This window comes from Triticum aestivum, chromosome 5A, assembly GCF_018294505.1.
Source record: "Triticum aestivum cultivar Chinese Spring chromosome 5A, IWGSC CS RefSeq v2.1, whole genome shotgun sequence".
NCBI lineage: Eukaryota > Viridiplantae > Streptophyta > Magnoliopsida > Poales > Poaceae > Triticum > Triticum aestivum.
In genome coordinates this window covers 711,130,718-711,154,619 of record NC_057806.1, presented here as the reverse complement: position 1 = coordinate 711,154,619, position 23,902 = coordinate 711,130,718, and the positions used below count along the sequence as shown (strand labels likewise).

Here is a 23,902-nt window from a genome sequence, read left to right as displayed (position 1 = left end):
TCGTGGGTGAGTAGATCGGATAGCCATCCCCACATCCATCCAACGGCCAGCGAGGCAGTGTATGTTTTCTCGTTATCCGCCCGCCGATGCGTAGCGTGGCCCTTTCTCTTTTTCTATTTTTTATTTCCTTTTATTTCCAATATAGATTTATGTTTCCAATACATGTTGTACATCTTTGGCACAAGCATCTCAAACCAACCCATTGTTCTGGCACCTGGATAGCCGACTTCCACGCACCCCTTTCTATTTTTTTGAAAAGTTATTTGAAACTTGTTTCCCTGAATGAACATTTTTTAAAGCACCATGAACATTAAAATAATTAAAGAAATATTTTGGAATATTTTTTATATATTTTTTGAAAAAATAAAAAAGTAATAAAAGAAAAGTAAAGGATTTTTTTGAAGAAACAGAATGTAGCTTTCGCTGGAATACTTATGTCATTTCTAAAGAACAACACTATTGGGACCGGCCCATAAGTTGTGAGCTGTAGGCGAGCGCAACATTCACCTTACTACAAGCGAGGTATAGTCCGTCCCACAGCACCTTTCGGCGTTGGGCTTATGACTAGAACGATTCTCTTTGCAAGAATTTTGGGCCCAAATCCAACTGTTCGGTCAATTGAGAATCAAGAATTTTGTTAAAGATAATAAACAAAATGTTTATTGAATTAATTTAAACTTATTAATTCCCACCACGGTTTATGACGCGGCGCATCAGACATAAATACTACTTACAGAAGGTGGTTGAAGTTGAAGATGTGCGTGCACCATGGCTCCCAGCAAGATTTCTGATGTTTACTCCCCCTTAAACTCATACATGTCGCTTTTCCTGACGGCAACGAAGAGCGGCTCCTTCTTCTTTGTGGCTAACCCAAAGCTCTCTTCTACACTGATGTCCTCAGCGCGCAAGCCCTCTGGCAGGGCCCACTTAAAGTGATACATCAGTTTGGCCAGCGTTAACTGCACAGTGGGCAGTGCGAACGTGTAGCCTGGGCAGTGGGCACCCTCGCCGACCACCGCCAAACGGCATCAGTTTATAGTCCCGATCCTTGAGGTTGATCTCGCCGCCGGCGATCTCGAACCGTTCTGGCCAGTACTCTAGCGGGTCCTCCCAAATCTCCGGGTCCTGGCCCATGGCAAAAGTGTTGATAAAGATGCGGGTCTTGGCCGGGATGTCATAGCCGCCAAGGGTGCATGCGACAATGGACTCCCGAGGCACAAGCAGCGGAACCACCGGGTGCAAACGGATGATGGTGCGCATGTAGTGGAGCTCAGCGAGGTCCGACTCTTTCACCTGACCCTTGGCACCCACGACCCGCCGGACCTCGTCCTGCGCTTTTCTTAGGACTCTGTCATCGTCCACTCTATGGTCGCAAACGTCGTGTCTGTGCCGGCGATGAATATGTCCTGAAACCACAACATAGTGGACATTGCCATAGTGAAACCACAACCCGACGGTAGGTTTTTCATGACCATTTGAACACAAAGTATTACGGGGTTTTGTATAAAGGATAAAATATCAATATTTAGATGGAGCTACTCGAGTTATCTATATAGCAAGTTCAACATTGGAAATTCCTTTTGGCTCTCGGGCTTCATGATGGAGCCCGTATTTGAGAAAGTAAAATTAATAATAATCTGATTTTCAAGTTTCAAAAAATTCTGAAAAAGTACATATTACCTGTTTGTAAAGTTTCACATGAAATATATTTTGATGTTGAGAAAATAATAAAATCATGTATTTCTAGCACATACAATTTCATTATAAAAATTACATGGATTTTTTTTGTGTAACCTCATATCTCCCTCCGTCCAGAAATACTTATCGGAGAACTGGATGAATCTAGACGTATTTTAGATATAGATGCATCCAATTTTATCCATCTCTCCGACAAGTATTTCAGACAGAGAGAGTATTTCGTTGTGAAATTTCAAAGACATCTCTAACTATGTGTTCATCATTTTCATGTTTTTTTTATCTAAAAAACATTGTTTTGTGATTTTTTTTAAATTTTGGCCTCCATAGAGTCCAGGAGAGCCAAAGTGGGCGAGTGGCGTACCAAGACGATGGATTTGAGGTTGTCGTCGGTGAGTGGGACTTGTAGGTCGGGCGCCTTCTGGGCGCGGAGGAGGACGTCGACGAAGTCCTCATCTCGGTCGCCGGGGATGCACTGGCGCTCGCCGCTGATGTGCTCCTCGATGATTTCGTCACAGACCTCGCGGAGGTCGGCCAGGCAGCTCTTCAGCCGGCGGCGGAGTCCCGTCAGGGTGCTTGCGAGAGGCTCCAACTCCGGGAAGAAGTCGCCTATGGCAAATCCGGCATAGAGGTCTTGCGACTCGGCGAGCACCGCGGCGAGCTTGTCGTCCTTGCCGTGCGGAAACCGGCGGCCAAAGGCGATGCGGCAGAGCACATCGTTGGCCAGGTTGAGGAGGCACTTGCTGAGGTTGACGGGGGTCTCCTCCGTCGAGGCGCTCTCCGTGAGGTGCGCGAGGAGGCGGCGGAGCTCCTCGTCCCGGAAGCCTCCGTAGGTGGCCACGCGGCGCGGCGAGACGAGGTCGGAGACGACCACCCTCCGCACCATGCGGTGGTAGGCCCCCGCCGGCGCGAACGTGACGTCGGAGCAGCCGAATGAGAGGAACTGCCCGGAGAGGAGGTGTGGCCGGGACGCCATTGCCGCGTCGTTGGTGGTGAGCGCCTCGCGGGCCAGGTCGGGCTTGGAGATCACCACGGCCGGGATGCTCCCGAGCTGAAGCCGGAGGAGCGGAGCGCGCATGCTCCTGGCCAGCTCTGCGAGTGCGTGGTGGGGCATGTCCGTCATCAGGTGGAGGTGGCCGATCACAGGCCACCCGGGCGGCGAGGGCGGGAGCCGCAGCGGCAACCGGCTCCGTGTCCTGTAGTAGACGTACGTGCCGGAGAGGACGAAGAGAAAAATGGACACATACGAGGCAAGGTTGAGCTCCATGATGTGACTCCCTACCTAGTTGGCTTAGGTGCAAGGCGCAAGTCAAAAAAGATATGGCTCTTAACGTGGTGGCTTAGTGGTTATGCATGTGTGCGGTGCTACCTTTTATAGTGTGATGGTCATAACTTAATTATCATCAAACCAGGAAGAGTTAGTACTGTAGTGCAAGTTTTGTTTTACAAAACTCAAAACATGCATGCATATGTTTGACCAAATTTCCAATATAAACTATTAACATCTAAAATGCTAAATAAATAACATATAAAATTATTCTTCTTGATGAATCTAATGACACAAATTATGTATTGCGGATGTCGATAATTTTTTCATTAGACGACTGAAATTCAACGGTCTTTCCACACCGCCACCAAGGCTAGACGGACTACGAAGCACCGATACGCCAGAAACTGGAGTATCGGCGTACTGAACGTTCCCGATACGGCGATACGCACGATACGATCGGAATACGGGTATCGGCAAGTATCCTATTTTCCGATTTAAAAAGAAAAGAAAAAACGTTGATACTTCCTGTGTATCGTCTACGATACGGGAGCGACACGGCAGCCCACTGGAAGGCCCATGGCTAACCCTAGCATCTGCGCACTCCCTCTCTTTTGTTTTGTTCGCACGACAGGAGCTTGCACGAGGGAGCCGCCGCCGCTGGACAAGCCTCCCCGCCGACCGCCGCCGCTGGACAAGCCTCCCCGCCGACCGCCGCCGCTGGATAAGCCTCCCCGCCGGCCGCCGCCGCAGACTGGAGTCGCTCGCCGCCTGGAGTGGCTCACCGGCGCCGCCTTGAATTGCCTCGCTGCCGCCTCAACTCGCCCCCACCGGCTGGAATCGCCTCTCCGCTTGAATCTTCTGCTCTTCTCCATCACCGTCGCAACTCACAAGGTAAACAGCAATTACCCCGAACCCCTAGTGATGTACTGATGTGTGCTTGATCTTGATGCATGCTTGGCTGCTTGCCGGCTCCCATAGACCATAGTAGCAGACTCTCATTAGGTAGTAGTAGTACTATACTAATTTGAATCTGATGTATGTTTGGCTGCTTGCTGGCTTCCATGTGTGCTTGCTGTGTTGCTGCTTATTGATGTTTGTGGGATAAAATTATTACTTGCTGATGTTGTTGTTGGGGAACGTTGCAGAAAACAAAAAATTTCCTACGGTTTCACCAAGATCCATCTATGAGTTCATCTAGCAACGAGTGATCGGATTGCATCTACATACCTTTGTAGATCACGCGCGGAAGCGTTCAAAGAACGGGGATGAGGAGGTCGTGCTCGACGTGATCCAAATCACCGGAGATCCTAGCGCCGAACGGACGGTACCTCCGCGTTCAACACACGTACGGTCAGCGTGACGTTTCCTCCTTGATCCAGCAAGGGGGAAGGAGAGGTTCACTACTAGAAATCCTCATATTTCCGACGGTGAAATTTAATAGCCGACGGGCCGTCGGCCTTGACAATAATAGCCGACGGTGGTGGTAATGGCCAATGGTTTTTTTCAACTCACATGTATGACTGGTAATAACCGACGGTGTATTGCATTTACCGACGGGGAAAACCCAACCATCGGATATCCAATTTAATGCCCGACGGTCCATTGAAATATCCGACGGTTATGGATATACCCACGGGGATTACATGTAATACCCGACGGTATAAACTAATGACTGAAGGTCAAAACAAAACTCTCGGCTATGACTGGAAATGGGCGACGGGGGGGTAGCAATAACCGACGGTTGATTTTCACCCTCGGTTATATGTTTCAATGAATGACGGCAGTAGACATGCGGAACAACCTATGGTTATATTCTAGATAATTTCTATATAAGTTAATTTCTAACAATTTGGTTCTAGCATCGCTATTGTAAGTTCATTATTATTTTTCATTAATAGGATGGTAAAAAATTGGTCGAAAACAATATAAAAAGGAGTTTTGAAAATGACCTATTTGAAAAATGTGCACTTACGATATATCATGAGGAGAGAGACCGTTAAGACTCAAGAAGAAATCCCCTACACCGGCTCGATCCCCTGATTTCTCCGACGGTGTCACCGACCGGAGTAGAGGAGGGAAAATGTGTCGCTCAACAATGTCTTGTATGAACAGTGTCTAGGTCTAGGGTTCGATCATCACACTGTCGCACATGATGTCTTACCTAAGGGGAGTGTGTTGTTGCCGTGTCCGAGCAATGGCTGGTGGCTCACGGATGCTCGTAGTCCTGATGGTACTGGTTGCTGGATAGCTACCGTGAAGCGTATCATTACTGGAATCTTCTTCAATAAGCTCGGTTGGTTCATGCTCTACAGGTGTTCCACTCGTTCCCGTTCTTCCTAGATTGTTGCATGGCAAACACAAAGTGGGAAAATGTGAAGTTCTAGATGGGGATAGAGGTCATCCATGGGGGATGCTTTGGTGCGACTATAAAATAAGGGTGTTGTTTGGCTTGACCATACCACCACTTCTTGTGGCCCAAGGACGGTCATTCTTCTTCATCCCGGCCAAGGAGGTAAAAGGGAGGCATCACTGCTTCTCCAAGGAGCTTACGACATGGAGTCACAGAGGTCTTGTCGTCCCAAGTGGGTCGTCCTCGACAATTGTGAGGTTGTGCTTGTACATACCGTGTTTTCCATCATTGTTCTACGGACCTCTTTGTAAAAAGAAGGGACTAGTTAGCTACTTTTTAGTTGTGAGTCCTTCTGTGACTTGGTACCTCCATACTTTTATTAAATACATGTGCATGCTCTAGAAGGACATCGGTCTCCACTTCTTTTTATTAAATGCACATGTGTCATGAAGTACTAATTAATATTCTCTCTCAAAAGAAAAGTATTAATTAATATCTTGAATTCTAATAAGCACAAGTTCAGTATATTGAAATAAAAAATGGTACTATGTAAGAAACCTTAGAAAATAAGTAGGAAGTCCTATTTATATAAAATATTTTCCAAAAGAACAAATAGGATCAATATAATTTTAAAGACGACGCTCTGCGTCGATCGATCCCGTGATCTCCCAATTGGTTGTCACCTCCCAACCATAAGTTGAGCCCCCTCCCCCACTTTGCCGCCCCCCGCCCCCCCCCCCCCCACCCTGCACGCCATTGCCGAAGAAAAAAGCTTGTTGTGCCGGCCACTACAAAAAAATTCTCGTTTGCTGCAATATGTGAGGAAAAGGCAGCCATTGCTGAGAATAAAGTGATGTGCGTGCTTCTGAAAAAAGGAGGAGGCCGCCACGGGCGAGATCGACAGACGAATGACTGGGTGAGTTTTCCTAATGGATAAGGAAAAAGGAAGGGCAGTGCATGGGCGCCACCAGCATGTGCATCGCAAGCGAGGCATCCTAACTCGCTTGCACCATCAATTCACCGATTTAGATGTTTTTTCTTTTTTAAATGGTATGGCTAAAAAATCACCATGACATCAATAACATGCTAGTTATGCACGGTTGCATGAGATCGGACCATGCTCAGTTACATCACGAGCTAAGATGTGCGCCAACACATTGGTATGTTATTATGGCAAAAATAAGAATATGTGCAAGTTCCAAACGTTAAAATTGAAGTTATAAGCCTAATAATATAAATATAAAGTTCTGTTTAGATGAATTTGATTCAAAAGAATATACAAATATTATTTTTATGTTCTAAAGTCGGCCACACGAGCGAGCGAAATCGTGACTACTCCCCCAGTTTTTTTAGTTGGTCCTCCCAGTTTTCCCCACCTCTCCAGATCGTGCGGTCGACCCTCCTCGTTTCCCTCGTCCCTCCCAAACCGCTGCCTGGCGCCTGCACGTTTTCCTGTTCCATCCACTATTTCTCACCTCCCTCGCCTCTCTCCAAGGATCTCCCGGCCATTGCCGCACCTAACCAGAGCCGGCGCCTAACTAACTCACCTCTCCCTGAAAGTGTGGCCGGAGCTGGCGCAGGCCTACCGTAGATCCGGCGGCCTTGAGCTCCACCGTCACCAACAGCGGCGACTACCGTATGGAGGCCAGACGGGATCTGGTGGCCTCAGAATGGTGAGAACCAGCAGCAGTGTTCGGCCATCAGATCAGGTGGAAGCTCATCTTGGGGCGGCAGCAGAGATAGCCACGCTGATTCGGTCGGTTCCTCTCTTGCAAGTTGCAACTCCCGGCCAGTTCCTCTCCTCCTCTCGTTCTCATGTTTTATGTATTCATGTTCAGGTTTTGCAGCTCACACGGGAGCCGACCTCGAGTTTGACTAGAGCCAGAGGTGTTGGACTGTGCAAGGTCCGCACCCCTGCATCAACAACCTGGACATCTGTCTCCGGCGTCATGGACGAGCTGCAGCCGGACGACCAGAATCTTGTCTTCCTCTATAATGAGCTAGATGATGTCAAATGACTGCCAATGGTGGCCTCATCGGTGGTGCCATCTTGGTAAGAATTTTTTTATGTGCATAGCTGGCGTACATTCACTTGTAGGGGTCTGTGTGAATGTCACTTATGATTTTTGTCCTCTGAACTCAGAAAATATTACTAGAATGTACGGCCTTTTTGTTTGCTCAGGTTTGGCATTGTGCATGTGTTCTCTGTACTTAGATTTGTCTTGGAGATGCACACTACGAGATTGCTTGATTTAACTACATATGAAGAAAACTAAACGTTAGGATCAGCTTGCTAAACGTAAATGTCATATCAAACAGAAGTACATTAGCATTTGTGCTGTCTTTTTTAGCCACTGTCAAATTATTTATGAAGCTTGCAACTATTGTACAATATAACACTCCATTACATCATCTATGATTTAGTTGCGGGAAATCCTTGACCTGTAGACACATGCGTTGAAACCTACATGATAATGTCAAATATTCTATATAACATAGTTAAACAGTGCTTTGACTATCAGAAATGTACTTCAAACATCCATACTATAGTAATGGGAGCTTGTGCTTAGGTGCCAGTTTTCTTGTGGCACTAAGAGTATAGGGTTCAGTTCACATTATGTATTCCTGCTAGGGATGGCAATTTCTTTCATTTACCTCTTTTATTATCTGCTTTTTCATGTGACATCTTGCTCCCATACATTCAATTACTTTGCATGCTAGATATCAATATTTTGCTACTTCAGTTTATATTCGCTTAGTTATGTTAACATTTAGAATAGAAGGATATAAATGTAGTAATGTTCCTTTTTTTCTTTCCATGTATTAATTTTGAGATGCTACTCGTCTTACATGTTTCAACTTTTCCATTCATTTCCTAATTTGACAACTACTCTTATCAATTCTTAGCGAGAGGGAAGCAACATTGGAGGCAGTCCGAACCGTGAGAATGATCACGATGCTAATGAGAACATGGATGATATCTACGGCACGAGGAGATGATACATATAGCGATAAACGTTTTGACCCATATAGTGATGAGCATTATGATCACTATAGAGATGATGGTGACGAGTCGAATGAGCTGCATAGTCGTTCAACAAAGTGAAGTTCCGAAATTTATGACAATTTAGGTTATGCAAACTGTTCGGACCATTGTATGGAGTATTTTGTTTGGCATTATGATCTATGTATTCTGGATGAAAGACATTAGGCTTTTGATGATATATGTGTATGCACTTGGTCACAAGTCTTGGTAAATATAATACATGTTATTTGGTCATGTGTGTTTGTGTATGTATTGGAAATGCCAACAATTAAAAATATTCTCATGCTGAATCACACTTTTATGTTATGCAACACCACTTGGTGAAAGCAATTCGTGAGAGGTTAATAATAGCCGGTGACCGGGATTTAGATTGTCGATGATTTCCTAATTTGACGATGTTGTTGAATTCCCGAAGGGGTGTATCCACCATTAGTAATCATATTAACCAACTGTTTGACATTCCTCTTGGTCATTAATTATCCCGATGGGTCAAATAAACCGTTGGCTATTACAAAAAGCGACAGGAAACAAGCACCGTCGGAAATTAAATAACCGACGGGGGACCTTCGGCTATGAGTTTCATCATGTAATGTGAGTAGGGTGTTGGCCAAAACATGGTCGACGGCTCATCGTCGGCTTTATAACCGTTGGCCATGCAATTATCCGACGGTACCGTCGGTTATTAGTGCAATGGCCGACGAAGAATAGCCGACGGGAGATGGCCGACGGTGTACCGTCGGTTATAACTTTACCCGACGGTGAGCTTAAATAATCGAGGGTAATTGCACCCTCGGTTATAATGGGATATCTAGTAGTGGTTGATGAAGATCCAGCAGCACAACGGCGTGGTGGTGGATGCAGGGGTCACCGCAGTAGGGCTTCGCCGTTCTACTGCGAGAGGGAGAGGTGTAGCAGGGGAGAGGGAGGCGCCAAGACTCAAGGGTGCGGCTGCCCCTCCCTCCCCCCCTTTATATAGGCCCCCTAGGGGGTGCGCCGGCCCTAGGAGATGGGATCTCCTATGGGGGCGGCGGCCAAGGGGTGGAGTACCCCCCCCAAGCCAGGTGGGGCGCCCCCCACCCTAGGGTTCCCAACCCTAGGCGCATGGGGTGGGCCAAGGGGGGCGCACCAGCCCACTATGGGATGGTTCTCCTCCCCACTTAGCCCATGGGGCCCTCCGGGATGGGTGGCCCCACCCAGTGGACCCCCGGGACCCTTCTGGTGGTCCCGCTACAATACCGGTGACCCCCGAAACTCTTCCGATGGCCGAAACTGCACTTCCTATATATAGTTCTTCACCTCCGGACCATTTCGGAACTCCTCGTGACGTCTAGGATCTCATCCGGGACTCCGAACAACTTTCGGGTTACTGCATATTCATATCTCTACAACCCTAGCGTCACCGAACCTTAAGTGTGTAGACCCTACGGGTTCGGGAGACATATAGACATGACCGAGATGGCTCTCCGGTCAATAACCAACAGCGGGATCTGGATACCCATGTTGGCTCCCACATGCTCCTCGATGATCTCATCGGATGAACCACGATGTCGAGGATTCAAGCAACCCCGTATACAATTCCCTTTGTCAATCGGTACGTTACTTGCCCGAGATTCGATCGTCGGTATCCCAATACCTCGTTCAATCTCGTTACCGGCAAGTCACTTTACTCGTACCGTAATGCATGATCCCGTGACCAGACACTTGGTCACTTTGAGCTCATTGTGATGATGCATTACCGAGTGGGCCCACAGATACCTCTCCGTCATACGGAGTGACAAATCCCAGTCTTGATCCATGTCAACCGAATAGACACTTTCGGAGATACCTGTAGTATACCTTTATAGTCACCCAGTTACGTTGTGACGTTTGATACACCCAAAGCACTCCTACAGTATCCGGGAGTTACACGATCTCATGGTCTAAGGAAAAGATACTTGACATTGGAAAAACTCTAGCAAACGAACTATACGATCTTGTGCTATGTTTAGGATTGGGTCTTGTCCATCACATCATTCTCCTAATGATGTGATCTCATTATCAATGACATCCAATGTCCATAGTCAGGAAACCATGACTATCTGTTGATCAACGAGCTAGTCAACTAGAGGCTTACAAGGGACATGCTGGTGTCTATGTATTCACACATGTATTACGATTTCCGGATAACACAATTATAGCATGAATAAAAGACAATTATCATGAACAAGGAAATATAATAATAATCCTTTTATTATTGCCTCTAGGGCATATTTCCAACAGTCTCCCACTTGCACTAGAGTCAATAATCTAGTTACATTGTGATGAATCGAACACCCATGGAATTCTGGTGTTGATCATGTTTTGCTCTAGGGAGAGGGTTTAGTCAACAGATCTGCTACATTCAGGTCCGTATGTACTTTACAAATATCTATGTCTCCATCTTGAACATTTTCACGAATGGAGTTGAAGCGACGCTTGATGTGCCTGGTCTTCTTGTGAAACCTGGGCTCCTTGGCAAGAGCAATAGCTCCAGTGTTGTCACAGAAGAGTTTGATCGGCCCCGACGCATTGGGTATGACTCCTAGGTCGGTGATGAACTCCTTCACCCAAATTGCTTCATGCGCTGCCTTCGAGGCTGCCATGTACTCCGCTTCACATGTAGATCCCGCCACGACGCTCTGCTTGCAACTGCACCAGCTTACTGCCCCACCATTCAAAATATACACGTATTCGGTTTGTGACTTAGAGTCATCCAGATCTGTATCGAAGCTAGTGTCGACGTAACCCTTTACGACGAGCTCTTCGTCGCCTCCATAAACGAGAAACATTTCCTTAGTCCTTTTCAGGTACTTCAGGATATTCTTGACCGCTGTCCGGTGTTTCTTGCCGGGATTACTTTGGTACCTACCTACCAAACTTACGGCAAGATTTATATCAGGTCTGGTACACAGCATGGCATATATAATAGAACCTATGGCTGAGGCATAGGGGATGACACTCATCTCTTCTATATCTTCTGCCGTGGTCGGACATTGAGCTGAGCTCAATTTCACACCTTGCAACACAGGAAAGAATCCCTTCTTAGACTGATCCATATTGAACTTCTTCAATATCTTATCAAGGTATCTGCTTTGTGAAAGACCTATGAGGCATCTTGATCTATCTCTATAGATCTTGATGCCTAATATATAAGCAGCTTCTCCAAGGTCCTTCATTGAAAAACTCTTATTCAAGTAGGCCTTAATGCTGTCCAAAAGCTCTATATCATTTCCCATCAAAAGTATGTCATCTACATATAATATGAGAAATGCTACAGAGCTCCCACTCACTTTCTTGTAAATGCAGGCTTCTTCATAAGTCTGCATAAACCCAAATGCTTTGATCATCTCATCAAAGCGAATGTTTCAACTCCGAGATGCTTGCACCAGCCCATAAATCGAGTGTTGGAGCTTGCACACCTTGTCAGCATTCTTAGGATCGACAAAACCTTCCGGCTGCATCATATACAATTCTTCCTTAAGGAAACCATTAAGGAATGCCGTTTTGACGTCCATTTGCCATATCTCATAATCATAGAATGCGGCAATTGCTAAAATGATTCGGACGGACTTCAGCTTCGCTACTGGTGAGAAAGTCTCATTGTAGTCAACCCCTTGAACTTGTCGATAACCCTTAGCGACAAGCCGAGCTTTATAGATGGTCACATTACCATCCACGTCTGTCTTCTTCTTCAAGATCCATTTTTTTTCTATGGCTCGGCGCTCAACGGGCAAGTTAGTCAAAGTCCATACTTCGTTTTCATACATGGATCCCATCTCAGATTTCATGGCTTCCAGCCATTTGTCGGAATCCGGGCCCGCCATCGCTTCTTCATAGTTCGAAGGTTCACCGTTGTCTAACAACATGATTTCCAAGACAGGGTTGCCGTACCATTCTAGTGCGGAACGTGTCCTTGTGGACCTTCGAATTTCAGTAGGAGCTTGATCAGAAGTATCTTGATCATCATCATTAACTTCCTCTCTAATTGGTGCAGGCACCACAGGAACATTTTCCTGAGTTGCACCACTTTCCGGTTCAAGAGGTAATACTTCATCAAGTTCTACTTTCCTCCCACTTACTTCTTTCGAGAGAAACTCCTTCTCTAGAAAGGATCCATTCTTGGCAACAAAGATCTTGCCTTCAGATCTGAAGTAGAAGGTATACCCAATAGTTTCTTTAGGGTATCCTATGAAGACACATTTTTCCGACTTGGGTTCGAGCTATTCAGGTTGAAGTTTCTTGACGTAAGCATCGCATCCCCAAACTTTTAGAAACGACAGCTTAGGTTCCTTCCCAAACCATAATTCATACGGTGTCGTCTCAACGGATTTCGACAGAGCCCTATTTGAAGTCAATGCGGCAGCCTCTAAAGCATAGCCCCAAAATGATAGCGGTAAATCGGTAAGAGACATCATAGATCGCACCATATCTAATAGAGTGCGATTATGACGTTCGGACACACCATTACGCTGAGGTGTTCCAGGCGGCGTGAGTTGTGAAACTATTCCACATTTTCTTAAGTGTGTGCCAAATTCGTGATTCAAGTATTCTCCTCCATGATCTGATCGCAGGAACTTGATTTTCTTGTCACGTTGATTCTCAACCTCACTCTAAAATTCCTTGAACCTTTCAAAGGTCTCAGACTTGTGTTTCATTAAGTAGACATACCCATATCTACTCAAGTCATCAGTGAGGGTGAGAACATAACGATAGCCACCGCGAGCCTCAACACTCATTGGACCGCACACATCAGTATGTATGATTTCCAATAAGTTGGTTGCTCGCTCCATTGTTCCTGAGAACGAAGTCTTGGTCATTTTACCCATGAGGCATGGTTCGCACGTGTCAATTGATTCATAATCAAGAGACTCTAAAAGTCCATCTGCATGTAGCTTCTTCATGTGTTTGACACCTATGTGACCAAGGCGGCAGTGCCACAAGTATGTGGGACTATCATTATCAACCTTACATCTTTTGGTATTCACACTATGAATATGTGTAGCATTACGCTTGAGATTCATTAAGAATAAACCATTCACCATCGGAGCATGACCATAAAACGTATCTCTCATATAAATAGAACAACCATTATTCTCGGATTTGAATGAGTAGCCATCTCGTATTAAACGAGATCCTGATACAATGTCCATGCTCAAACTTGGCACTAAATAACAATTATTGAGGTTCAAAACTAATCCCGTAGGTAAATGTAGAGGTAGCGTGCCGACGGCGATCACATCGACCTTGGAACCATTCCCGATGCGCATCGTCACCTCGTCCTTCGCCAGTCTCCGCTTATTCCGCAGCTCCTGCTTTGAGTTACAAATGTGAGCAACTGCACCGGTATCAAATACCCAGGAGCTACTACGAGTACTGGTAAGGTACACATCAATTACATGTATATCACATATGCCTTTCGTTTTACCGGCCTTCTTGTCCGCTAAGTATTTGGGGCAGTTCCGCTTCTAGTAACCACTTTCCTTGCAATAAAAGCACTCAGTCTCGGGCTTGGGTCCATTCTTTGGCTTCTTCCCGGCAGCTTGCATGCCGGGCGCGGCAACTCCCTTGCCGTCCTTCTTGAAGTTCTTCTTACCCTTGCATTTCTTGAACTTAGTGGTTTTATTCACCATCAACACTTGATGTTCCTTTTTGACTTCTACCTCTGCTGATTTCAGCATTGCAAATACTTCAGGAATGGTCTTTTCCATCCCCTGCATATTGAAGTTCATCACAAAGCTCTTGTAGCTCGGTGGAAGCGACTGAAGGATTTTGTCAATGACCGCGTCATCCGGGAGATTAACTCCCAGCTGAGTCAAGCGGTTATGTAACCCAGACATAGTGAGTATGTGCTCACTGACAGAACTGTTTTCCTCCATCTTACAGCTGAAGAACTTGTCGGAGACTTCATATCTCTCGACCCGGGCATGAGTTTGAAAAACCATTTTCAGCTCTTCGAACATCTCATATGCTCCGTGTCTCTCAAAACGCTTTTGGAGCCCCGGTTCTAAGCTGTAAAGCATGCCGCACTGAACGAGGGAGTAATCATCGGTACGTGTCTGCCAAGCGTTCATAACGTCTTGTTCTGCAGGGAGAACAGGCGCGTCACCTAGCGGTGCTTGTAGGACATAATCTTTCTTGGCAGCTATGAGGATGATCCTCAGATTCCAGACCCAGTCCGTATAGTTGCTGCCATCGTCTTTCAGCTTGGTTTTCTCTAGGAACGCGTTGAAGTCGAGGACAACGTTGGCCATTTGATCTACAATACATGTTGTAAAGATTTTAGACTAAGTTCATGATAATTAAGTTCATCTAAATCAAATTATTCAATGAACTCCCACTCAGATAGACATCCCTCCAGTCATCTAAGTATAACATGATCCGAGTTAACTAGGCCGTGTCCGATCATCACGTGAGACGGACTAGTCAACATCGGTGAACATCTTCATGTTGATCGTATCTTCTATACGACTCATGCTCGACCTTTCGGTCTTCTGTGTTCCGAGGCCATGTCTGTACATGCTAGGCTCGTCAAGTCAACCTAAGTGTTTGCATATGTAAATTTGTCTTACACCAGTTGTATGTGAACGTTGGAATCTATTACACCCGATCATCACGTGGTGCTTCGAAACAACGAACAGTCGCAACGGTGCACAGTTAGGGGGAACACTTTCTTGAAATTATTATGAGTGATCATCTTATTTACTACCGTCATTCTAAGTAAACAAGACGCAAAAACATGATAAACATCACATGCAATCAAATAATAATAGTGACATGATATGGCCAATATCACATAGCTCCTTTGATCTCCATCTTGGGGCTCCATGATCATCTTGTCACCGGCATGACACCATGGTTTCCATCATCATGATCTCCATCATCGTATCTCCATGAAGTTGCTCGCCAACTATTACTTCTACTACTATGGCTAACACGTTTAGCAATAAAGTAAAGTAATTTACATGGCGTTCCTCAATGACACGCAGGTCATACAAAAATAAAGACAACTCCTATGGCTCCTGCCGGTTGTCATACTCATCGACATGCAAGTCGTGATTCATATTACAATAGCATGAACATCTCATACATCACATATATATCATTCATCATTCATCACAACTTTGGCCATATCACATCACAAAACACTTGCTGCAAAAACAAGTTAGACGTCCTCTAATTGTTGTTGCAAGTTTTACGTGGCTGAAATAGGGTTCTAGCAAGAACGTTTTCTTACCTACGTGAAAGCCACAACGTGATTTGTCAACTTCTATTTACCCTTCATAAGGACCCTTTTCATCAAATCCGCTCCAACTAAAGTGGGAGAGACAGACACCCGCCAGCCACCTTATGCAACTAGTGCATGTCAGTCGGTGGAACCGGTCTCACGTAAGCGTACGTGTAAGGTTGGTCCGGGCCGCTTCATCCCACAATACCGTTGAAGCAAGATAAGACTAGTAGCGGCAAGAAAGTTGACAACATCTACGCCCACAACAAATTGTGTTCTACTCGTGCAAAGAGAACTACGCATAGACCTAGCTCTGATACCACTGTTGGGGAATGTTGCAGAAAACAAAAAATTTCCTACGGTTTCACCAAGATCCATCTATGAGTTCATCTAGCAACGAGTGATCGGATTGCATCTACATACCTTTGTAGATCACACGCGGAAGCGTTCAAAGAACCGGGATGAGGAGGTCGTACTAGACGTGATCCAAATCACCGGAGATCCTAGCGCCGAACGGACGGCACCTCTGCGTTCAACACACGTACGGTCAGCGTGACGTCTCCTCCTTCTTGATCTAGCAAGGGGGAAGGAGAGGTTGATGAAGATCCAGCAGCACGACGATGTGGTGGTGGATGCAAGGGTCACCGCAGTAGGGCTTCGTCGTTCTACTGCAAGAGGGAGAGGTGTAGCAGGGGAGAGGGAGGCGCCAAGACTCAAGGGTGCGGCTGCCCCTCCCCCCTTTATATAGGCCCCCTAGGGGGTGCGCCGGCCCTAGGAGATGTGATCTCCTAGGGGGGGGGGGGCGGCCAAGGGGTGGAGTGCCCCCCAAGCCAGGTGGGGAAGCCGCCGGCGGCGGCTAGGGTTTGTCGCCCGTGTCGCCCCGGCGGCGTCACATCAAACTTGATTACTCATATAAACCATAGTCAGAATGTACGGTTAGTCGTATCGCAATGAAGGGTGCTGTTCAGCTAGGATAGTAGTAGAACTTTTGTAATGCAGAATCTACTTTGGACAGAGAATGAGTAACAAGTACAAACTTTGCCTGAAAAATTAAAAACCGGAAAGTTTGCCGTTGGTGTGCATGTCCCGTCGGGTTGGAAGAACTTTGGAATCCTAGCTTTGTCGGGTCGTTAGGGCCATCAAATCCGCCATTAAGTTTGACAAAATGCAGTAGGGTTAGTTTGGTTGGTTGGGGAACCGTGGAGGATGTGGCGTTTGCGTTCAAGTTATCTCCGGTACGTTGACATGTACTCCACCATGCTAGCAATCTATCTATGAAGCTGGGAATAGATGGTGCACCCGGCGGGCCAGCACTAGATAGGAGGATGCCGTGGGCCATCCATGCTAGCAATCTATCTATGTGATCGAGTTTAATTTGCACGTTGGATGGCGACGTACGGCCCAACACCACCTTTATAAAAGTTTATTTAAAAATTAGTAACTGTAGTATTTTCCGAGATGTTCTATCATTTTCGCGCTAGCTCTCTTTTGTCTCTTTGCGTCTCTCAGGGAGCACTGGCGGGTATAGTTGAAACTTGACGCCACCCTCCTTCATCTTTAATTTGAACGTTTGAACAGGACTTTTAAACTTCTTTTGAACGCGGAGCACACACCCTTTCTTTTCCTTTAATTTGAACCTTTGAATTCCTCAAGGCTCTCTTTCGAGCAGCCATCCTGAATTTACACCCAGATACCAAATGTGTACTAGTACCAGAGATGCGAGCTAGTAGTGTGCTACAGCAGAAGAAGAAAGGCCGATGGCCGAATACAACGTCAGGTCGGAGACCAAGTGAGAAAAAATAAAAATACAACCGTTGTTGGCAACAGCGGTTTGTGCGAACCAATCGATCCAACACACACACTGATCCGAACCAGGCAGACAGAATATTTATATTCCTCGTCTTCAACTAGTAGGACAATATTCCCGTTCCATGTTTATTTCCAGTAGATAGGTATAGCTGTCGCCGATATGACTTAGCAGGAACAAAATGGATCAGATGCCCTGGCAGGTTCGGTGTCTGTCCTTTCTTTTTTCGGCGGGTGAAGCGGTTCGGTGACTGTCGGCTAGGCCTGCCTCATCGGAATAGTTGACGTTATTAATCTATGAGATATCACGATAAGCATAGTTTACATGCGGTAGCTATGAATGTGTCTTTTTGGATATTCAGTTTGCATAGTTTGCTTTTGTGCATTGGCTTTTTGGATATTCGGTGACCTCGTGATGCATGGCCAGCACCCGCGCGGCTTCCCTCACCGTACCTAGACGTGGATACACCAAGCTTCTCCCGTTGATTATTTTTGCACAATGGTTTTCGCTGTTGCACTGCACAGGATGATTTTGAAACTTTAACTTCTTGGAGAGGAGAGAAAAAACATCAGCGTGTTAAGAAAGTTGTAGAAAAAAATCCAGTTAGATAATCTCTAACTTGATGCAATGCATCCAAGTACCTCATATTTCATTCTCTAAATTCATACAAACAGTAACCATGCAAAAGAAATCGTACTCACTATGCACATCGCCCTAGCCTAACTACGCTTCATCGTCAGAGGTGTCCACGATGTCGGTGCCGGGCGCCGGGTAGATTGGCGCATAGTAGGGCTCCGGCTCCTCCCCCTCATCCATATACACAAGCATCTCATCGACATCCGCCAGCTGCTCGGCCTCCGCCTCGTGCACACAATGAAGCTTGGCCGCCACCTGCAGATCCGTGTCCCCCATGTCCTCCTTGTACCCCCCTGCTCCGTGCTCTCCCCGTCCTACTCCACGTCGACCTGCTCCTCCTCCAAGTCCTCCTCAAGATCCACCACATCTGGAGGTAGCCACACGGCGATCCGGTCATCGCGCCTTGCCCGGATCTACTTAAGGAGCTGCAGCCGGCGCTCCGGCGTTAGATATGGGTAGCTCCTTACCCAGCGGCCTGGGGGCATGTCTGCTGGTGGTGACGGACGGCGAGTGAAAAGTGACGGCAGCGGCAGAAGGGAGGGGGTAAATGTGGACGGGTAGGGTTTCGGTGCCGACGGTCAACTTAAATAGTCGGGCTAGGGCACTACGCGGCCCGCCGGAGCGGTGCCATGTGGCGACGGAGGAGATGAGCTTCAGATTGTCGAATTTTGGAGTGTTTTTCTATGAGACCCCATCGTCAGTCCGACGTGGTGGGCGCGCCCGATCGCGCCTGGACCTCTTCATACCCGCCTCATATTTGGGTGCGAGTGAGCCCGGGCCTTTGAGGCCCGTTTGAGTTGTCAGTTGGATCTTTTTTTTTATGGGTGTCTAACTGGGCCATCCGCCCGGGCATTTGAGACGGTTTTGGAATGCCCGGCTGTTGATGCTCTTAGGTCCATGAATCAAATCCACCAATAATCACAGGCAGGGCCAACTTGCTTGACTGGGAATCGTACGTGGAGGATGTCCCGTTTACGTCCAAGTTTTCTCGCTACTACATTGACATGTCCTCCACCAGGCTAGCTAGCAATCTATGGCGCGCGCCACTAGAAAGAAAGAAGCTGGGAAGTGTTCAGAAAAAGAAATGGGCAAAACCTGCTCGCTTTTGAGCCGCCCATCATCTGATGTGATCCGTGTTGAGTTTAATTTGCACGCACTTTGGACGGCGACATACGGCCCGACACCACCTTAAATTAACTGCGATATATTTTGACATGTTAATTCAACGTGAATTGATTTGAATAATGTCTCCATCGTCTTCGTGCGGAGCCTTGACACTTGTCTCTTTCCTTCTCTACAGGAGCACTAGCGTCTAGCTGGTACCGACAGACAGGTGACGCTTGGAAACTATTCCCTCTGTTTTTAAATATAAGTTTTTTTAGCGATTTTAATATGGGCTATGTATGAAGCAAAATAAGTGAAGTATTGATTCAACCTGCCATGATTCTGAATCAGGCCCTTTCTTTTCTTTGAATGTTTGAATCGGATTTTTAATTCATGAAGGCTCTGTTTGAGCAGCATGCAGCCAGGCAAGTATACTTTACACCCCAATACCACCGAATGTCAACTCCTTTGCTACAGCGGTTGTGCAAACCTGTAGATCGAACATGCCGATCCAAGCCAGTCAGACATAATATTTCTATTCTTCGTCTTCAAATATTACTACTGAAAAAATTTCCCGCAAAAAATGTAGGAGAATATATTCCCTTGCATGCATGTTTATTTCGAGTAGCTGGATAGAGTTATTTTTTTTTTTGAGATGAGTAGACAATAACGTAAGCTGTTGCCGATAACGATATGACTTAGCAGGAGTAGGTATAAATTGGATCAGATGCCCTGGCAGGTTCGACAACCGTCCTTTCTACTGTCGGCTTAGTCCTCACCTGAAAGAGGTCCCGGCTTCGATCGGATCAGTGAAGATACCTATCGGCCGTGCCGAACTTTTGGCACTGTATGACAATGGGCAAGCTAGTTTATACTGTGTGTGGTAGCTATGAAGGATGTGCTGTTTGCATGGGTTGGTTTTGGCGCATTTCCTTGGAATATATCGAAGATTTAGGAAGAAGAGCCAAGACCGCATGCATGCATGGACTGGTCAACTAACAAAAAAGAGCCCAAAATATGTCTTTCTGCATGGATTAGTCAACTAACAAAAAAGAGCCCAAATTATGTCTTTCTAGAGATTCCAACAAGTGACTGCATACTGCGCAAAATGACTGAATCTACACTCTAAAGACTTACAATGTCGAGTACTCCCTCATTTATTCATTTTTTCTTGGAGTAGGGGTCGATGTTAGCTCTTGCAGATTTCATTCCTTTCATTTCTTGTATCTGCCTTCCACATATCCACATATCCACATAGGTACAATTGCCATGTAAACAGACTTAACTCCTATTATACTTGCCCTAATGGATCTTTTTATGCGATACTGAACTATTCAAGGTTTTAGACAGTTACCTAGATTAGTGGATATGTAATGTATTTGCATGACTGATATGTAATGAATAAATCAGCGAGAGATTATGTTTGTCGTTATTCCCCAAAGGAGAGATCATCTCTATCTTCTACATACACAGCCACACGTCATCAGGGCTCGCCACTGCTTTCTCGTTTCCTCCCTTCGATTTTACTCACATGACTATCTCCAGCATCAGTGTACAGACCTTTCTTAGAGAACTCATCATTTACTCCCACTAAACACATTAAATGAGAGTTCTTAAATACAACACTAAAGATATGTGCTCCCTCCGTTCCCAAATATAAGTCTTTCTACAGATTCCAACAAGGGACTACATACGGAGCAAAATGAGTGAATCTACACTATAAAATATGTCCAAATACATCCGTATGTTGTAGTCCATTTGAAATGTCTAAAAATACTTATATCTAGGAAAGGAGCGAGTATACACACATATTTAATGCAAATATATACTCCCTCCATTTTTATTTACTCTGCATATTAGAGTTGACTAAAGTCAAACTTTATAAAGTTTGACCAAATTTATAGAAAAAAGTACAATCATTTATCATAACAAATCTATATGACGTGAAAGTACATTTAATAATAAATCTAATCATGTTGATTTGTTATTGTATATGTTAATATTTTTGTTTATAAATTTGATCAAAGTTTACAAAGCTTGACTTTGACTAAAGCTAATATGCAGACTAAATAAAAACGGAGGGAGTATAATGCATAGACAATTCCAACTCATAGATACTGGAGTATCCTAAATTTCATCATATGCATTAAAAAATGTTTAGATATAACTTGTCTAAGTGATTTGTATCTTATAATGTTGAGTACTCCCTCCGTTCCGAAATATAAGTCTTTTTATACATTTTAAATGGACTACAACATACGGATGTATGTAGACATATTTTAGAGTATAGATTCACTCATTTTGCTTCATATATAGTTACTTGTTGAAATATCTAAAAGGACATATATTTGATTACAGAGTGAGTATTTAAAAGGTCTCTCATTTAATATACATTCTTAAATGTATCTTTAAACTAGGACCCTCGTGTCTAGGGAATGTTCGTCGGGAGGGGGTGACAATTACAAACGTTTTATATGGCAATTTACGTCATGGGAGGGCGGCAATTTCTTTAGAAATACATGGCGACATATGAAAAAGAAAGGATTTGCGCCCCAAAAAAGGAGAGGAATTATCATCTCACGCTAACGTAAAGTTGTCATAGAAAATGTTTGTTGCCATACTAGTTTCAGTGAACGTTCACAAGATAAAAATTCTCTGTAATTAAATGCCGAAGTATCGAAATTTTAGATATAGACTGGCTAGGTTCACACAATTATATCTGCATGCTAGCTCTTGGGTCAAAGTGGTTTTTGGAGTATGCAAGGAATGAATCAATGAAAGGTTTACTCTGTTGCCACTCCCCAAAGAGTCGCCTCTGTTTTCTTCCCTCCCGGCCAGGCCACTGCTCTACCCAACCACCTATATATACCCACGACGGCCACGTCTCTCCCGAACAAGCCTCTGCTCCTCCTCTTCCACCAAAGTCCCACTGCACGCCGGGAGGGAGGCCGGAGATGCTGCTGCACAGGCACAAGTTCCCGCTCCTCTGCTGCGCCTGCGGTGGCGATGGCGTCGTCGCCACCCGAGGCGCCGCCGTCGATGACCAGCAGCAGCAGCCCGGCGGCAAGGTCGGCGCCAGGCAGCTGTCGTGGGCGCAGGTGGAGGCCATGACGGCGGGCTTCACCTCGGCCGTCGTCGGCGAGGGCGGCTTCAGCACGGTCTACCTCGCGCGCCTCGCCGGCTCCAGCTCCTCCCAGCTCGCCGCCGTCAAGGTGCACCGCAGCAGCGAGCGCCTCCGCCGTGCCTTCCGGCAGGAGCTGGACGCGCTGCTCCGCGTCCGCCACCCGCACATCGTCCGCCTCCTCGCCTTCTGCGACCAGCGCGACGAGGGCGTGCTCGTCCTCGAGTTCGCGCCTAACGGCAGCCTGCACGACCACCTCCATGGCCGCGACGGCGAAGGCAGCAAGGCCGCTCCCGCACCCACTATGCCGTGGGCGCGGCGCGTGGCCGTGGCGCTGCAGGTGGCCCGCGCGCTCGAGTACCTCCACGACCGGTGCGAGCCGCAGGTGGTGCACGGCGACGTGAAGGCCTCCAACGTGCTGCTGGACGCGGCCATGGGCGCCCGCCTCTGCGACTTCGGCTCCGCGCGCGCCGGGTTCTCGGCCTCCGCGGCCGTCCGGACGCCGCGCGCCGTGCAGGGCTCGCCCGGCTACGTGGACCCGCACTACCTCCGCTCCGGCGTGCTCACCAAGAAGAGCGACGTGTACAGCCTCGGCGTGCTGCTGCTCGAGCTGCTCACCGGCACGCAGCCCTTCAGCGACGGCCGGCTCCTTACGTCCACCGTGGCGCCCATGATCAAGGCCGGCTCGTGCTCGTGCTCGTGCGACCAAGTGCATAAGCTCGTCGACCAGAGGCTTGGGTGCCGGTACGACGCGGCCGAGGCGGCGACCGTGGCGACGCTGGCGGCGGCGTGCGTCGGGGACAACCCGGCACTCCGGCCGTCCATGGGCGACGTGGTCCGGACCCTGGAGCAGATCTCGGCCGCCGGGAGACGATCGGACGGTGTAAGTGTAACCAAGCCGTGAGCCGCGCGTGCGGGGCAATGAGGAGATAGAGACGATCCGACGTGGCGAGCATCGTGAGCGTAGGATGGCATAGATGCTTCCCTCAAAAAAAAAAAAGGATGGCATAGATGCTGTGTCGTGGATCGAATCCTCCCACCCGCAAAGCGAAGCAATTGGGTTTGGTGAGGACAAGAAATCAAATAAGAATGGTTGGTTTGGACAGAGACTTGCCTTGACCAAAATTATTAGGCTGTCATATAGGATTATAAATTTCTGTGCAGCTTGCTTTCTTTCTGTTTTTTTAATTAATCTCTGAGGTGATGATGAGAGATCTCGTAGTACCTTTTAGTCGAAACAATGAGATCTTGTACCTATATAATGTAGCCAGCGTAGTGGTCAGTGGGATCGTTTTTAATAAAACATCTTGTCTCCGCATGTTTTTCCTAGAGGAAGCGCCGGTTGGACTCAAGGTACGCTTCATACTGGGTGGACTTGGCCGTCTGCTCCGACATCTCTGCCGCTTGTGCGAGAGCGAACTCTGCCATGGCTCCCTCCATCTGGGTTTGTTTTTTCTAACCGAGCTGTCCTGTGAGCGTTTAAGACTGGTTTGAGGTGGCCAGCCCTAGATGCTCTTGCGTCTCTACATTCACATGTACTCCAGTACGTACGTACATACTAGCAGAATACGTGCATATATACGTGTGCGGCTGGAGATTCATGCATGTGGGCAGAGGCCACCAATATATA

General features: G+C 46.7%; 1 protein-coding gene, 1 long non-coding RNA gene and 1 pseudogene across 2 annotated transcripts; 2 read left to right on the top strand and 1 right to left on the bottom strand.

Moving 5' to 3' along the window:
* Window positions 1–794: 794 nt before the first annotated feature.
* LOC123108602 (tryptamine 5-hydroxylase-like) lies at window positions 795–2,962 on the bottom strand (annotated as a pseudogene).
* A 3,805-nt stretch (window positions 2,963–6,767) lies between these two features.
* Window positions 6,768–8,512, top strand: LOC123108601 (uncharacterized). The gene is made up of 3 exons (XR_006451938.1): window positions 6,768–7,071; window positions 7,154–7,368; window positions 8,223–8,512. It is a non-coding gene; the product is annotated as an uncharacterized lncRNA (long non-coding RNA).
* Window positions 8,513–21,997: 13,485 nt separating this feature from the next.
* On the top strand, window positions 21,998–23,594 carry LOC123108600 (salt tolerance receptor-like cytoplasmic kinase 1). The gene has a single exon (XM_044530356.1). It carries the CDS (start codon window positions 22,106–22,108, stop codon window positions 23,174–23,176), a length of 1,071 nt encoding a protein of 356 aa, XP_044386291.1. The 5' UTR covers window positions 21,998–22,105; the 3' UTR covers window positions 23,177–23,594.
* The last annotated feature ends 308 nt before the right edge of the window (window positions 23,595–23,902 follow it).

Excerpts from the sequence above, each read along its gene's own strand:
- LOC123108600 (XM_044530356.1), top strand. The coding sequence starts at position 22,106 with ATGCTGCTGCACAGGCACAAGTTCCCGCTCCTCTGCTGCGCCTGCGGT.